Raw genomic sequence first — 18,552 nt, 5'->3', positions numbered from 1 at the left:
CATTGTAACATTTTCACCAAGTCGATTTGCTTACTTTTCTTCTACACCTGGGACGTAAATTCCCATTAATGGCCAATTCTCTGAGTTTGGATTTTGTAGAATTGAAAACTTTTGTCCCGCTGTTTAATTCCCTTCTCTTGCGTATTTTAATGGCAGAACTCCCCATTATTTTACCGCCTATCTGCAGCACCAGTCGCTGAGCCGCAGCCAATCGTTCTATATCTATTTCAAGAACAAAAGCCTTCAGCTCTCAGTCAGACAACCCGCCGCTCCTTCATGCAATGGCAAAACATGAAATCAATCCAATCAATATGTATACAGACAAAAAGAAATGTTACGGTTGAAAACAAAATGCCTGAATAAATATTTGAACATAGGAAGATATGAATGGATGATGCATGAAGGCGTTCTGGCTGCTGCCACTTACTTTTAAATGGAAAGATGTGATGGGACAGATGGGGACAGGTAGAAGGAATGCAAATGGAGCATCTTTTTGTATCCAGGAGTCTTTCAGAAACGTCACATAATATTGATTGGGCTCATGAAGCCACCTAAACAAACCCTTAAAATTCAGGAACCTATAGGTTTCTGTTGTGAGTTCATTTTCCCCTCCGTCACTGAGGCCTGGTGAACTCCCTAATCTAGTGAAGGAAGGTAGTGAGCCTGATTATCAGACACCTGGGACTAATGAAGACGATTGGCTGAGTGGAGTCACTGCCTGGATTTAAGGCAGCCTACGCCCTTTCTGCCCTGCGGGTGACTTCTCTGTGGACTCTTGGACACCAGTCTGATTCCTGCTCTCCTAAAGCTAAGTTTTCTGTTTTGCCTTTTGCATCTAAGATTTGTTTTTGTTTTTCTTGCTATTTGGATTCTGCCACTCCCTGCTGGAGTGTGCAGTGTTCCGTGAGCTCTGTCTTCTGAAGGTACCTGAGTGCTGATTTAGTTTTTGAAGCTTAGTTGCTTCAGGGCCATTTTTATATCAGCTTGTTGGCTTTTGTCTCTGATAGGGTTTTGGCAGATTGCAGACAGCAGCTTTCCTATCCGTTCCTATCTTGGTAGTTTTTGGGCCCCGTCTTTGCTCAGCCTGTCTTTCTGTCTGTGTAAGTGTTTTCATCTTGCTTCACCGTCATTATATGTGGGGGGCTGCCTATTGCTTTGGGGTCTGCTCTGGGGCAGTTAGATTTCCCCTTTCTTTCTTTAGGCCTATGTATCTCTCCGGCTGTGATCGAGGGGTCTAGGTCATCGTAGGAACCCCCCACGGCTACTGCTAGTTGTGTTGATAGGTTCAGGGGTCTGCAATCTGATAGTTGCCAACTTCTCTGGTTTTCAGGACTTAGCTAGCATTTTTGTTTTTGCCTCCTACGGTGACTCAATCATAACAGGTTTCCCTATTTCAGTTGTGCCAGGACGTATATTGTACTAAGCAAAGCAATTCATCCCAACTCTACTACCATGGAAGGGCTGATGGATCCTTTGGTCACTCAGGGGGACCTCTACTTCTACTCTAAGTATTTGGGGAACATTGCACTAAAAGCTTGCTAAAGAGCCAATTGTGAATGATCTATGAAGAACATGACTTCTTGTTAGGAGAACGTAGGACACAACGCCTCATACCTAGCCCTCATGGCCATCAGAACCCTAAGAGAACCCATGGAGAAAACTTAGTGGTTTACTGAGAGTTTTGAGAACTATGTGGGTGATCTCAGTCCTTCTACATGTCACAAGGTCTCATTAGATCTCTTCATGGTGTAAGTGGCCTTGTACCTCTTGTAATATCATCAATGTTGGGACATGCAGGTGACATCCTTACAGAAGGATGGCTTCAATAGCCATCATGTCTAGGGTAGGAGATCATGTCAGCGTGATGGAAACATATTCTGCAGAGAATGTTGGAGACTTATGTCGACACATGAAGCAAAATAACAGTAAAGAGGCTCGTACTCACCAAGAAGAGCGAGCGAAAGCTGCTGAGATCTCCGAAGAACTCTTCCACGCTGACTGCCTTGGGGTCGAAGGTGAAGAACTCTCCCAGGTTGTTGTACAGCTTGTTCATGTTGTTGGACATGTTGGAAAGCTTCTCGTACTGCTCCCGGGCGCTCTTCACAAAGGTGTAAGTACTTGTTAAGGAAAATCTCTTAAAATCAAAATGTCTACAAACTCGAACACCGTGCCATCTCATGCTAGTGAATACGCTCTGACGGGTTTACACAGAGCTTTAGTCAGAGGTATTGTACAAAAACTTTCTATCAAAACTTTGTCAGAATAGTTGTCATTCGTCTATAAAAATATAGCTACCTGCCCTCAGATATAGGAGAACTGAAGCAAGGGAAAGTGAGTTCAAGCACCTCTAGTTCTGGCAAAACGCTGCTGAACAGGAACTGTCCATTTAAAAAGAACGCATGGCAAGTTACGGTGTGCAGCAATGGGAACATATTGGACTTGTCAGCAGTTGTACCTTGTTGTGGGAGATGGGGCAGCAGGGCCATGCTTTACCTCTGGCTGTGGGTACAGGACAGGTAACCTCTGCTGTAAATATGGAATGTTCTGCACAATCTTTCTAATTATGTGTCTACATTACTGGGTCTATGCAATTGAAAATCTTTATCTCTAAATGGCTGGATACAGAAAAAGAACAAAGAAAACAAAAGGGGAAACAAAGAACAGTGATTGGCAAAATACAAAGTAAACACCCAGGAGTCGGCTACTAAAAGCTCAAAATCTGCAGAGAGAAACCGATTTCCACAATGGAGATTTTATACCTTGATTTTCTCTCCAAATTATCAAAATTTAATACAAACTATCTGCACATTGAATCGGTCACGTATCACTACAGTATAGAGAATGATGAGCGTAACGACTGCTGGTTACATCATACACTACAATAAGAGTAACGACTGATGGATACATTGTACACAACAATAAGAGTAATGACTGCCGGATACATCGTACACAACAATGAGAGTAATGACTGCCGGATACATCATACACAATGGTGAGAGTAACGACTGCCAGATACATTGTACATAATGATGAGAGTAATGAAAGCCACATACACGATACACAATAATGAGAGAAACGACTGCCGGATACATCGTACACAACAATAAGAGTAATGACTGCCGGATACATCGTACACAACAATGAGAGTAATGACTGCCGGATACATCATACACAATGGTGAGAGTAACGACTGCCAGATACATTGTACATAATGATGAGAGTAATGAAAGCCACATACACGATACACAATGATGAGAGTAACGACTGCCGCATACATTGTAGACAATGGTGAAAGTAACAGTTGCCGGATACATCATACACAACATTGAGAGTAACGACTGTCGGATACATCTTACACAATGATGAGAGTAACAACTGCCGGATACATCGTACACAATGACGAGGGTAATGATTGCCAGATACATCTTACACAATAGTGAGAGTAACGACTGCCAGATACATCGTACACAACGATGAGAGTAACGACTGCCGGATACATCATACACATTGATGAGAGTAATGACTGCCGGATACATCGTACACAATGATGAGAGTAACGACTGCCAGATACATCATGCACAATGGTGAGAGCAACGACTGCCAGATACATTGTACATAATGATGAGAGTAATGACTGCCAGATACATCTTACACAATGATGAGAGTAACGACTGCCGCATACATTGTAGACAATGGTGAAAGTAACAATTGCCGGATACATCATACACAACATTGAGAGTAACGACTGTCGGATACATCTTACACAATGATGAGAGTAATGACTGCCGGATACATCGTACACAATGATGAGAGTAGTGACTGCCGGAAACATCATATACAACATTAAGAGTGACGACTGACGGATACATCTTACACAATGATGAGAGTAACGACTGCCGGATACATCGTACACAATGACGAGGGTAATAATTGCCAGATACATCTTACACAATGATGAGAGTAACGACTGCCGGATACATTGTAGACAATGGTGAAAGTAACGACTGCCAGATACATCGTACACAATGATGAGAGTAACGACTGCCGGATACATCGTACACAATGATGAGAGTAACGACTGCCAGATACATTGTACATAATGATGAGAGTAATGACTGCCGGAAACATCTTACACAATTATGAGAGTAACGACTGCTGCATACATTGTAGACAATGGTGAAAGTAACAATTGCCGGATACATCATACACAACACTGAGAGTAACGACTGTCGGATACATCTTACACAATGATGAGAGTAATGACTGCCGGATACATCGTACACAATGATGAGAGTAGTGACTGCCGGAAACATCATATACAACATTAAGAGTAACGACTGCCGGATACATCGTACACAATGATGAGAGAAACGACTGCCGGATACATCGTACAAAATGACGAGGGTAATGATTGCCAGATACATCTTACACAATGATGAGAGCAACGACTGCCGGAGACATCGTACAGAATTGTATGAGTGTATCGGTATTGAAAAGATCATTATCAGGAACAAAAATCATCATTTGTTTCATGAGTTTTAGCCCATATTTTACATTGACTCCTTTAAGCAAAGTAGTATTTTAAGAAAATAAAAAAATGTGTTCAATGGATCAAAAGGAAAAAATGATGCCGCTGCTTCCCAGAACCTTCTGCATTTCCTCCAGATTGTGCATTATCAGATTTCACCTCCTTTGTTCTACAGTTCGGGAGAGGTGACGACGGTTTATTTCTATTTCTACCTAACATCTTATTTCTAGATAACTATCCCGCCGCGCCTCCTATTAATATGAACACTTTCTCGGCTTAGTGAACATATTTCCACAATATGAACATGTTTTTAGCACACGATATGCAAATCATAGAATCATCTCAAACACCATCTGTTTTCACTCCATAAATGATTTTTTTATCTCCAGAAACTCGTGTGGAAGTTGATCATTTTTGTAAGAGTTTTGTACCCAGGAAAGTTCATGAAGAATCACTTAATCTCAGAGAGATGAGGTTGGTTGTAGTAGTAGACGTGGATTCTGTATGTTTACTACAACCTCTGGAATATTGCACAAAATAAACCGGAACCAACGGAAGGACGAGAAGTGAAGGTGTTTGCGGAATTTCCAGTCAATTTTCTAGCTGGTGCCCGAGCTGAGAACGTTACAATTTTGTGTCTTCCTGCAGCAAAGGAAACATAAAAATGCAGAAAATGTTGATTCTCATGTATCAAAGCAGGAAGAATCCGGTGCAACAAAGTATCAATTCCATCTTAGAAAGTAGCTTTAGCAATGGAGGTGGAATTGACTACTATGAACTTGTCTACACGTCAACTCTTCTTAAATTCTCTGAGCTAGCTGACTATGATGTAGACAATTTTTAGGCTTTGTTCACACTTTAAAGAGAAACCATTTAAGCATATTCATTGTATGGCAAGAATTAACTGATAACTTGTTTCTTCCAGTCAGTACATTTATGGAAATGCCAAATTTTTGTTATTTTAGTGTTCAAGAAAAAATTCTAAACATTGTGAAAAATAAATTATTTTCTGCGGCCATTTTCTGTGAGCAGTACCTTACTACTGCTGAGCTTGTTTTTTACACTCTGACCTGATGTTTTTACTGATGCCATTTTGGGGTACATACATGATTGCTTTATACTCTATTTTTGATAGAGGTGCGGTGACTGAAAAACACCAATTTTAGAGCATTAGGGACATTCTTTCTCTTAATGGTGCTGACCTCGGGGCTAAATTCCTTTTACACGTTGATAGACATAACTTTTAAGGATTCAGCAAATGTTGATTTTTTATTTTTAAACTGGGAAAATGGAGACGATTAAAATGTTTCCTTTTTTATAATAAAAAGTACAGGCCGGAGCAAGCTGCCCTTCCCCCCCACAGCGTTAAGTGAAGGCCGGCACGACAAGGGTTTGGAGATGTGGGGATAGTATTAATGGGGTGGGTTATGCAAGCTAGGGGGTTTTTATGGGGCAAGCTAGGGAGGGGGTTGGCCAGTTCCCGCTCTGGAATTGACGTGAGCAGTCCCGCCCGACCGCCCTTATTGAGTTTGTCTGGTGGGTTGGTTCTAAATTTTTGTTTTGGGTCATGGTGGCCATGCTGCGGTTGGATGGGGTCCTTGAAGTTGGTGCTAAATTGGTTTGGGGCTCCGGGGGTATATGGATTCCTCAGTTGGTGTTATATTTTGGTTCTCTGGTCTGGTGATTTTGGGGGGATTTTAGCTCTGTTTGGCTGGATCCTCGGGGTTGAGTGGACATTGGTACCCTTCGGGTTTTATTGGGTGCTCCCGAACCAGTGGGGTATCGGCTGGGAGTAAGTTGTGGTCTGTTTTGTCCACAGTTTCAGTATGGTTAATCACCAGATTTTCGAGCTTCAAGGACCCACCCCAGGTTATTTATTGTTATTTATCTAATGTTAATATTTGTTTGCTTATAATGAAGGCTGCTGTGGCCAATATTATCCAACATTTGATGTTAGTGTCTTTATTTGGTATGGGGGGGCACTGGGGTTTTAGGGGATGGATCGTGCATGGAGGGTTATGAAGTATGTAAGACACCCCACCTGAACATCGACAATACCAATATTATGTGACAGGGAACGTGAAACTGCTTGTTCTTTGTACTGCCGTCACTCAGTTTGCAGTATATTGTGTTGGTGACGTTCTCTTATGAAGCCCTGCCCATGGCTAGGCTACACAAGATACCAAGGTAGCAGCTATGGGGTCCGTCAGCTGGCTCCTGACTGCTGTGGGAACCCATTATGGGGGATTAGGGGATTGGAGCCGCTCCATTAATATACCACTGTAAGCATTTGACATCAGCATCTGATTGGTTAAGCAGCAGCAGTCAGAGCTCAGCTGCAGTCGCCGCTTACAGGATGAGGCTCAATGTACATTACAGCCGGCATCAGTTTCGTGAGGATGGGGCTCCACTCCCGAGCTCACCCCATACATGTGGATGAACAGCTCTGTGCATATTCACCAAGAATAACGTCTCCATTTTCTTTTATCTATTGTTTATTTAATTCATGAAAATGGAAAAACAAATCCAGCCAGTGCTGCCTGCAGCCTCGTTACCACCACCGATATCGGTCATAACCAATGTCCCATCCAGGCAAAGACTACTAGAAGGAAACATCTTAGAAGTTGTGTGAAGTCATCTCGCAGACACCGGAGATTCATCGATCCTCAGACCAAACAATTAATTAGTGAAAGTCTAATAAAAGTAAGCCAAGCGCTTTGTGTCCTGCCGGGCAATGAGACAACGGAGCATTTTTTGGATACACTGGGGACACCAGGGATAGTCCGTGTTGTCTTCGGCCGTCTCAGATCGGTTTTATCTCCTCTGCAGACGAGAACATTAGAGGAGCTGCGCTCATATTAATCAGCTTAGCTTCAATCGCTTTCTTCCTCTTTATGACACTAATCTTTATGATATTCCCGATCCCCACGCTTGATAAATTTACTTACTTCACGGTTTATGAACCTCTTTTATGGACTTAGATAGACTTTTTGCTTCCCAAAAGACCCAGAGGATGTGCTCAGCCTGAGAAATTGATGTGAACTAGGAGATATGTGTCAATGATACATACTTCTATATTCTCATCATCCTGTCCTGGACACTGATATATTTACAGAGGGGCCCCATGGCTGCCATCAATGTGGCCCTTATGCTGCATCAGTACATGAAACTCAACTATCCAAGGCCGAGTAAGATGTTTCATCCCTGTTCTGGCTCCAGCGCCGGGCTTTGCGTCCTCCATCCTCAGCGGTGAGAACTCTACTCCCATGCACTTGGTTTACCGTGATAACCTGGTGCTCACCTATGCGATCACACACTTGTAGGCAGTCACAGGCAGCGATCACCCACCTGAGTACTCAGGAAGTTGGCATCTTCGTCCCTACCACATCGCATGACAAACCGTGATCAGCTTTACTGCTGGAATTTGCTGTTTGTACCTGAAAGGGAGTCGCCTGACAAACTCTAGTGTCCCACTGGGCTCTGTTTCATCTGTCCTAAGCCGCCTGTCTGTATACTCAGCTCTGCCGTTCTAAAGTACCATCCTGCATACTCAGCTGTGCCATATCACAAACAAGGTGCCGTTCTGTACACTCTGCTCTGTCATACTACGACCAAAGTGCTGTTCCGCAAACTCAGCTGTCATTTCATAAGCTAGATGTCATTCACCCTATTCATCTCTGTTGTTCTATGACCAAGACGTCGTCCGCACACTCAGCTCAGCTGTTCCATGCTCCAAGATGCCATGTATCCCATCCTGCACTGCTGTTCTAGTCCAGGCATAACAGAAGAAAAAAAAGGAAAACCAAAAAGTCACTGCTCTTACCAGAGAAAATCCTCAACTCTGCTAAAGCGCGATCTTGTTTTGCATAGAGGATGCCCCCTGGAAAATGTGGCCAACCATTACCAGACCCTTAGTGGACAAATAACTGGACCAGAGAGTGAAAAATATGGATGTTATGGAACAGAAGAGCTCTCTCGGGGACGTGGCTGCCAGGCCATCCCCTAAATTATTTGTCCTACATAGACAATCCACAACATAGAGAGATGATTGGAGATGGTCTTCCCTTTTAATAAAGCCATATGCCCTAAAGAGTCTTCCTGAGAAACCCCTTTAAGATAACCCATGCACTATATCCCCTGAGCTATGTCAAATGTTAGCTCATATCCGATATACCATGTGTAATCATTTTAGACATGTCACAATACAAGATGTAATAGGAACACTGTGCCGTTCCCCTCCGAGAGGAATCCGCTGTTCTCCTCCAAAAGGAATGTGCAGTTCCCATCCAAGAAGGATCCACCATTCCCCTCCGAGATGGATCCGTCTTTTCCCTCCGAGATGGATCCGCCGTTCCCCTCCGAGATGGATACACCGTTCCCCTCCTTGTTGTAGCTGCCATTCCCCTCCAAGATGGATCCGTCTTTCCCCTCTGAGATGAATCCACCATTCTCCTCTGAGAGGGATCTGCTGTTCCCATCCAAGATGAATCCGCCATTCCCCTCTGAGATGAATCCGCCTTTCCCCTCCGAGATGAATCCGCCGTTCGCCTCCGAGATGGATTTGCGGTTCATCTCCGAGATGAATCCGTCGTTCCCCTTCGAGATGGATTCGCCGTTCACCTCCGAAATGAATCCACCGTTCCACTCTAAGATGAATCCTCCGTTCCCCTCTGAGATTAATCTGCCGTTCCCCTCTGAGATGAAACCACTCCGAGAAGGATCCACCGCTCCCTTAAGAGATGAATCCGCCGTTCCCTTCTGAGATGAATTCACTCCGAGAAGGATCCACCGCTCCCTTCCGAGATGAATCCGCCGTTCCCCTCTGAGATGAATCCACCATTCTCCGACTAAATGAATCTGCCATTCACCTCCAAGATGAATCCGCCATTCCCCTCCAAGATGCATCTGCCATTCCCCTCCGACATGGATTTGTCGTTCCTCTCAGAGATGAATACACTCCAAGATGGATCCATCGTTCCCCTCCAAGATTCATCCGCCATTGCTTTCCGAGATGAATCCGCTGTTCCCCTCTGAAATAAATCCACTCCGAGATGGATCCGCAGTTCCCCTCCGAGATGAATCCTCCGTTCCCCTCTGAGATGAATTCACTCCGAGATGAATCCACAGTTCACCTCCGAGATGAATCCGCCATACACCTCCAAGATGAATCCATCGTTTCCCTCCGAGATGGATCTGTCATTGCCTTCCGGGATGAATCCGCCATTCACCTCCAAGATGAATCCGTCCGTTCCCCTCCGAGATGAATCTGCCGTTCACTTCCGAGATGAATCCGTCATTCACTTCTGAGATGAATCCGCCGTTCACCTCCGAGATGAATCCACCGTTCCCCTGTGAGAAGAATCGCTTTCCCTATGGAGCGGCTATAATTTAAGAACAATATATTTCATGATAAACGTAGTGATTTCTTACTTTCCACAGTCTACACCCTGGATGCAGTGTTAATGCCCCAGAGCCCTGGAAATGAGGAACATCTGTTCTGCCGTTTCGAGGTTCCAATGAGGATGTTCTTCATATCACTGACATTTCTGCATCACTTGCTCCAGATACACAGGAATAGCACGGAGCAGGGGAGGCAGATGTTGTACCGGAGATTCCTCCTGCTTCGATTCTCCACATCAAGTGGCGCAGGGTTACTATCTGCTGGATGTCACCAAACTATTACTTTATATATTTACCGTGCGACAATTATTTCTACAGCGCTGTGAAAAAATGCCTAAAAGTGTCAGCTACCAGGAGATGAGCAAAACGTCACATGTAGAAAACTGGAAATGTTCTTACTGACAAACTATATTATCCTGAGTTGCGGAACACTGAATGGAAAACACACCAAAGATGCAAACATATACGGCACATACACACGTCGCCAAAATTGTTGGTACTCCTCATTTAATGACAGAAAAACCCACAATGGTCACAGAAAAAAATTGAATCTGACAAAAGTAATAATAGATCAAAAATCTGAAATTAAACAAATGAAAGTCAGACATTGCTTTTCAACCATGCTTCCACAGAAATAAAAAAAAAGAACACTCATGAAATAGTGTAGGCCTGGACAGAAATGATGGTACCCCTGAAAATAATGTGACAAAAGGGACCTGTTAAATCAAGACAACTGTAGAGGGTCTTATAGGTGACGAGGGGTATTGAAAGTGTAGGTGTAGGGGTCTTACAAGTGTTGGCTGTGTTACAAGTGCAGGGGTCTTATAGATGTAACTGTCTTACAGGTGTAGGGGTGTTACAGGTCTAGGGGTCATACAAGTGTAGGAGTTCTTACAAGTTTAGGGGGTCTTACAAGTCTAGGGCTGGATCTTACAGGTGTAGCGGTTGTTACATATGTAGGAGTCTTACAGGTGTAGGGAGTGTTTCAAGTGTAGGGGTCTTACAGGCGTAGGGGTCTTACAGGTGTGGGGTTATTACAGGTGTAGGGGGTGTTTCAACTGTAGGGGTCTTACAGGTATAGGAGTCTTACAGGTGTTGGAGGTGCTTCAGGTGTAGGGGTCTTACAGGTGTAGGGGGTGTTTCAGGTGTAGGAGTCCTACAGGTGTATGAGGTGTTTCAAGTGTAGTGGTCTTACAGGTGTAGGGGTCTTACAGGTCTAGGGGTCTTACAGGTCTAGGGTTAATACAAGTGTAGGGGTGTTTCAGGTGCAGGAGTCAAATTCAAATTTAAAGAAGCTTTATTGACAGGACTAAATACACATTAGTTTTGCCAAAGCAAGTGAACAAAAGGGAATGGGGATAGGGACTGTAGGGATGCTGGGTTGGGGTTGTAGGAAAGGTGGATGGGGGCAGATGCAAGATGGGGCTATAGAAGTCCATGGCATAGGGAAGGTGGATGGGGGGATGGGGGCAGATCCAGGGTGGGGGCTATAGAAGTCCATGGCATAGGGAAGGTGGATGGGGGGGATGGGGCAGATCCAGGGTGGGGGCCATAGAAGTCCTTGGCATTTCATAGTTCTCTTTCTCGCAGTCTATGACATTCGCTCACATATTGCGCTGCTATCTCCACTGCTCTCTCTTCTTCCCCCAGCAGGATATATGTTTTCTCTTCCTCCTTCATGGTGATGAAATCCGGGAAGAGATGTGAGAGTCTCCTGAAGTGAGTGTCCCTAACTGCTGAGAATTTGGAGCAGTGTAGCAGGAAGTGGGTCTCATCCTCCAGGGCCTCCTGGTCACAGTGTTGGCACAGTCTTTCCTCCCTGGGCTTGTAGCTCTGCCTGTGTCGGCCAGATTCGATGGTCAGACTGTGGGACTGAGTCTATATCGGCTCAGGATCTTGCGATCTCTGGGGTCTGGGAGTTTCTCCAGATATGGGGCCAGTCTGTAGTCTCTCTGTAGACTCCGGTACATGGTCAGTTTCTGTGAGCTGATGATGTCGTTCTTCCAGTCACTTACGTACCTGTCCTGGCCTTCGACTGCTATCTTCCTGATTCTGGCTTTTCTCAGGTTGTTGTGATTGGTGTTCTGGTCAGGTTGGGTTTGGGTGAGCTGTTCCAAGGGTCCTGGTTTTTCTGTTCCACCTACATGTGTCAGGGCTTTATGGTGATGGGAGCTTGGATTGCTCCTTTGTAGGTGAGCCCAGAATGACAGCGCCCTCTTTAGAACCATTAGGTGTAGAGGGAATCTGCCCAGCTCAGCCCGGCAAGCACTGTTGGAGGTGCTCCGATGGACTTGGAGAAGGTGCTTGCAGAATTCCAGGTGGAATATTTCTGTTGGGCTGGAATCCCACCTTGACCAGTCTGGGTAGGTGTGAGGACCCCAGACTTCGCTGCCATACAGGAGGACTGGGGCGATGATAGAGTCGAAGATTTTTAACCAGACCCTCACTGGTGGCTTCAGATGGTAGAGTTTCCTTCGGAGGGCATAGAAGGTTTTGCAGGCCTTATCTTTCAGGGTCTCTATGGCTTGTTTGAAGCTCCCTGACCGGTGAATCTCTAGGCCCAGGTAGGTATATTTGTCCATTCCTGTAAGGGCGCAGTTGTTGAGGACAAATGAAGGGTGCTAGTCTGATTTTCTCTCTCTCTTCTGGAACACCATGATGTTGGTTTTCTTTAGGTTGACCGGTAGTGCCCAGGTGGAGCTAAATTTCTCTAAGATTTTCAGGTTGTCTAGGAGGCCTTTCTCGGTTGATGACAGAAGCAGCAGGTCATCTGCATAAAGCAGGAATTTCACCTGCGCATCGTGGAGGGTGAGACCTGGTGCTGTGGAAGATTCCAGAGTGGTAGCCAGCTCATTGATGTAAATGTTGAAGAGCGTTGGGCTTAGGCTGCAGCCTTGTCTGACTCCCCGGCTCTGCTGGAAATAAGCCGTTCTTTTGCCGTTCACACTCACACTGCTGAGGTTCTCGGTGTAGAAGCTTTTGATAACATTGTAGGTCTTTCCTCCTATTCCACTCTCCAGCAGGTTCAGGAATAAGCCTGGGTGCCACATTGAATCAAAGACCTTTTTAAAGTCCATGAAACAGGCGTATATCTTCCCGTTCTTTGTATTATGAACGTGGCTCTGAATGAGGCTGTGCAGGGTATAGATGTGGTCAGTCGTGCGGTGGTTTGGCATGAACCCTGCTTGGCTCTTGCTGAGGACGTTGTGCTCGGTGAGGAAACTGAGGATCCTCTTGTTCGGGATGCTGTTGAACAGTTTCCTCAGGTTGCTGCTGACACATATTCCTCTGTAGTTGGCAGGGTCATACCTGTCCCCATTCTTGTGGATGGGTGTGATGAGGCTTTGGTTCCAGGTACGAGGGAAGTAGCCGGCACTTAGCACAATATTGAAGAGTTTAACCATTGCGGCCTGTATTTCTGGTGGGCTGTACTTCAGCATTTCAGGTAAGATTCCATCCAGGCCACCGGCTTTTCTACATCTTATGGAAGAGATTCTCTCTGCTACTTCATGTAATGTAATAGATGCATCAACGGGTTTTGGAAATTTTTTACTTTTTCCTCCATTGCTTTTAGTTTTGCCATTATGCTTTCCTGTTCTTGGCTTAGTTCTTCCTTTGGAATGTCTTTATAGAGGTCTCTGAAGTACTGGAGCTAGATGTTGCCATTTTGGATATGGATGTTGTTTTCCTTGTCTTTTGTGCCCATGTGGTTCCATAGTTCCCAGAAGGCGTTGTCTTACAGGTGTAGAGTCTTACAGGTGTGGGGGTCGTACAGGTGGAGGGGTCTTACAGGTGTAGAGTCTTACAGGTGTAGGGGTCTTACAGATGTAGGGATTTTACAGGGATTGATATCTAGTGAAGAACCATTTAACAAAGGAAAGTATCACAGACAAGGAGGGCAGAGAACAGCCTCATGGTTTGAGGAGGGGATATTTTTCAAAAATGAAATTTTTCCTATGATTCCGGCAACTTTTTCTGATTTTGGTTTTTCTGCACACAATAAATTTTACCCTCGGTTGCAGCTCAGCTCCAGTGAAGTGGATTGGACTGAGTTGTAAAACCACACACAACCTGTGGTCAGGGGATTGCTGTTTCTACCAGAAGGCAGCCATGTTTTACTATTTCTCAAGGATCCCTTTAATTCTCCCACACACTTTTTAACATATGGCCTGTGTAGAAAAGATCCTTGCACAAAATCTCACCACTCTTTAAACTTTTTCTCCAGGGGCCCCAAAACAACCACTTGGGCTTCCACTACAATACACGTCTTTTTGAAGGAACCTCTAACTGGAAAATGGTCCATGCATAGAAAAATTAGCAGACCGCCCCAGTTGCCCACACTAGCCTCATAGTGGCTATATGGTCCATAAGTGCTCCTAGTGGGTGTATGCTCCATGAGTGCTTCTAGTGTGGCTATGGTCCACGAGTACTCCTAGTGAGTGTATGGTCCACAAGTGCTCCTAGTGGGTGTATGGTCCACGAGTGAATCTAGCAGGTATTTGGTCCATGAGTGCTCCTAGTGGGTGTATGGTCCACAAGTGCTCGTTGGTGTAAGCTGCACGAGTGCTCCTAGCGGGTGAATGGTCCACAAGTGTTCCTAGCGGGTATATGGTCCACGAGTGCTCAAAGTAGGGGGATTGGTCCACGACTGCTCCTAGTGGGTGTATGGTCCACAAGTGCTCCTAGTGGGTGTAAGGTCCATGAGTGCTCCTAGTGGGTGTATAGTTCACAAATACTCCTAGCGGGTGTATGGTCTATGAGTGCTCCTAACAGGTGTATGGTCCACGAGGGCTCCTAGTGGGTGTATGGTCCACATGCACTCCTAGTGGATGTATGGTCCACAAGTGCTCCTAGTGGGTGTATGGTCCACGAGTGTTCCTAGTGGATGTATGGTCCACGAGTGCTCCTAGTGGGTGCATGGTCTGAATGGCAGTACACAGCCAGTGCACAACGCTCTATCCACATTACTTTTCACACCTTTCTTCTCCCCTCTAGGAAATTTAAGAAAACCTCAAATGACAACCAGAAGTTTCTGGGGTAGAAGCGATGGGCGGTTTAAGCAGCGCCGAGTTCCCTATTTTAGATGCAAACGATCATCTTTTAGACCTTGATTTATTGTTTTCTATGTTGTGACCGGAGCTGAAATCCCGACCCAGCTCCTAAATATCCTGGCGGTGATGGCTGCGCTGTATTTCTCGGCCGCATTTAGCGTCTCACTTTAAATATTAAGGGTAATGAGAGTTTATGGAAGTCATAAACTTGGACTCCACCAAACACGTCTTCCCCTCCTGTTGCTGCATCTCTGTTCATAAACCATATTAACTTCATCGTGCCCTATATCGGCATGGACTGCAGGAAAGATTCCTTGGATTTAATCCACAGACCACTATATATGATATATACTGTAATATAAGGGAGACTGTGCAGCATCGGACTGACACTGACACTGACACAAGTAATCCCAGCAATAAGTCTGGTGGTGCAGAGGAGTCGCTCAGTGACACCCGGATGTGTGAATCTGGCCAATATGGAATCATTAATGTGTAAATCAGTCATCCAGCGATTTATATGCAGCCGCCATTCACCAGGACATATGGGGTTTCCTCCTGTAACATTATAGTCCTTAAAATCAGCATTACTTACCCCCTGGTGTTACTGAGATAGCTGCAGTGGACATGTAAGGGGAAGGAATTAACTAGGCATGTCTCCTCCTTGAAGGGTCTGGAACCGTCGGGACTGTCACCTATATTGCGGGGTAGAAAGCTTGAGACTCCAGACCGTACTCTGTGTTTGAGAAAAGGGGGCATGGCTAAGCGGACAGAGCTGCAGCGCGCGAGTGACCAGACAGTTTGGGCGGGAACTTCGGGCGCACAGGACGCCTGTGAGGTAAAATCAGCTGAGAGGCGTCTGGGAAGAGCAGAGTCTGGGACAGCAGAGCGCTTTGACAGGAGGCCGTCGACTGAGTACCGCTCAGACACCGCTGTCCCAGCTGACATCACTGCCCTCGCTGAGACCGCTGACACAGCTGACAACGCTGCCAGCCGCCCCCGGTGACAGTACTGACCATGAGAGACAAGTTCTGTGAACGGGATTTAGGCGTATGTCGATTCGGCACAGCAAACCGGGCTGCCCATTGTAAACTGTGTTTGGGCAGTGCTGCAAATCTCCGTAGTGTTGGGACCCTCACCGCTGAGGATGTATCCCTCTTCATCACCTCATCTGATGGACCCAAGACCCGCATCAGGATCCCGAGGATTCGCCGCCATCGTCAGGACCACGGAAGGACACCGCCAACGTCAAAAGATACTACATCATTTACCTCAGGATTGTGACAGACCCCCACTGCGACGCAATCTAGGCAGCACCAGTCACAGAAGTTCAACCGTCACTGGCGCCTGAGTGATAAGTTATATTTTATTGTATTGTCGGCTTTACTTGTCCCTGTTCCTTAAGTTATCCCCATTAGCCTTTTGCTGTATTAGGGAATATTATCCCTCCGTTTTCTCTCTGCGTGGAGTTCCTACTGTATAATAAACCCCTTTCACCCTTGGTCTATGTACAGTCCGTTACTGCATCCTACGTGGCTGCAGTCTCCTCACAGACACATCACAACTTCAGCATGTGACCACTGCAGCAGATCACTGGTCATGCCAATGTAGGCAGCAAAAGACCGATGATCCCAGTGACTGGCTGCAGCAGTCATATGTTGCAATTGTGCAGACTCCTATTTGTGCACACAGGATGTTTGTGACATGTAATATCTGAATAAGCCCTTAGATAATAAATAACTGTTGCAATAACAATGATCCTGAAGGTCGATGCACTGTCCAGTGCCCCGGCTGTCACCACAACCGTATCCATGTCTGTAAGACGATAAAGCAGGAAGCCGCCATGGCCATCATTTGTCGGCCAACGCTACATTGTTACATCGTTATCATTGTAAATAATAAATGATCTTTTGTAATAGCGACTCCTTCATCCTCCAGTGCACGCTCCTCATCAACCTTCAAAGACCCTACATATGAACTTTAGCTCACGGCAAGCACGACTTGGAACTCCTGAGTGAAAGTATCCACCATGAACAATCTTTATTCTGTATCGACTGTATACTTCAGGGAACGCCATAAACTCACAGCCTGAAAATAACTACAAGTCGGACTGAAGCTCCAGTCAACAGGCCGAGCAAAGTGGGAAAAAGCGTCTTTCAAGGTGCAGAATCCTTCACACTCGCCTCAAAGCAGCAAGAGAGACATTTCTGACAATCCGTCCGGCTTTCAAGCCGAGCTCTGATTCTTCACCACAGACCGCGGAGGTTTTGTTGAATTATTCCACGCATGGGTTATCTTGCTCTAAGCAAAACTCAACTTTATATATTTCTTCTTTCTGGACAGGAACTTTAGATTCCAGAAAGAAGCTCAAAGTATTTTCTTATTATAAAGCTCTGACTGTAATGTAAATAAAAGAGGCAGTTGAGGAAAAAAATGCAAAAAACAATGCTGTCTTGTGCAGTAGGTTTATTCGGACATGCTCTTAAAGGACTAGTTCTGACTGACCACCCTCTGTCTGTAGGCCCTAACATTATAATCCATTTGTTTATAGATAGGCGATGAAGTAGGACTCCAACCTTGTGGCCTACACAGGGGTGGGGTCTTCTGCGGAGAATTCTCAAAGTTATCTCTTATTTGAGACAGTAGCGTGAATTGCAGAAATGTAGTCAGGACCAGTCGAGAGCGTATCAAGAGCACAGGAGACCAAGGATGCTGACCTGGTGATAGTCCTATTTGTAGCAGGAATTATAGGAAATGGCTCATCCAGCTTGTGGTCTCTAGGACACGACGACCTGATGCCGGTCCTATCTGTGGTAGGAATTATAGGAAGTGGCTCATCCAGCTTGTGGTCTCTAGGACGGGCCGACCTGGTGCCAGTCCTATCTGTGGCAGAAATTATAGGAAATGGCTTATCCAGCTTGTGGTCTCTAGGATTGGCCGACCTGGTGCCGGTCCTATATGTGGCATGAATGATTGGAAATGGCTCATCCAGCTTGTGATCTCTAGGACGGGCCGACATGGTGCCAGTCCTATCTGTAGCAGGAATTATAGGAAACGGCTCACCCAGCTTGTGGTCTCTAGGACGGACCGATCTGGTGCCAGGCTTATCGGTGGCGGGAATTATGGGAAATGACTCACCTAGTTTGTGGTCTCTAGGACGGGCCGACCTGGTGCCAGTCCTATCTGTAGCGGGAATTATAGGAAATGGCTCATCCAGCTTGTGGGCTCTAGGATGGGCTGACCTGGTGCTGGTCCTATGTGTAGCAGGACTTATAGGAAATGGCTCATCCAGCTTGTGATCTCTAGGACAGACCGACCTGGTGCCAGTCCTATTTGTAGCAGGAATTATAGGAAATGGCTCATCCAGCTTGTGGTCTCTAGGACACGTCGACCTGACGCCGGTCCTATCTGTGGTAGGAATTATAGGAAGTGGCTTATCCAGCTTGTGGTCTCTAGGACGGGCCGACCTGGTGCCAGTCCTATCTGTGGCAGGAATTATAGGAAATGGCTCATCCAGCTTGTGGTCTCTAGGATGGGCCGACCTGGTGCCGGTCCTATCTGTGGCATGAATGATTG

General features: G+C 45.7%; 1 protein-coding gene across 6 annotated transcripts in view; it reads right to left on the bottom strand.

Annotated features, from left to right (window-relative positions):
- The window catches only part of DIAPH2 (diaphanous related formin 2), a 1,634,550-nt gene that overhangs the window by 419,881 nt on the left and 1,196,117 nt on the right, over positions 1-18,552 (bottom strand). For all 6 annotated transcript variants that reach the window (XM_073589842.1, XM_073589844.1, XM_073589841.1 and 3 more), the window contains one exon: positions 1,946-2,110. In XM_073589842.1, the coding sequence (XP_073445943.1) occupies positions 1,946-2,110 (165 nt within the window). The remainder of the gene's footprint in view (positions 1-1,945; positions 2,111-18,552) is intronic.

The sequence above is a fragment of the Dendrobates tinctorius genome, unplaced genomic scaffold (genome assembly GCF_039654945.1).
Source record: "Dendrobates tinctorius isolate UK_male_01 unplaced genomic scaffold, ASM3965494v1 ptg000114l, whole genome shotgun sequence".
NCBI classification, from domain to species: Eukaryota; Metazoa; Chordata; class Amphibia; order Anura; family Dendrobatidae; genus Dendrobates; species Dendrobates tinctorius.
The sequence above is the reverse complement of the archived record's forward strand: the minus strand, read 5'-3'. Positions and strand labels throughout refer to the sequence as shown.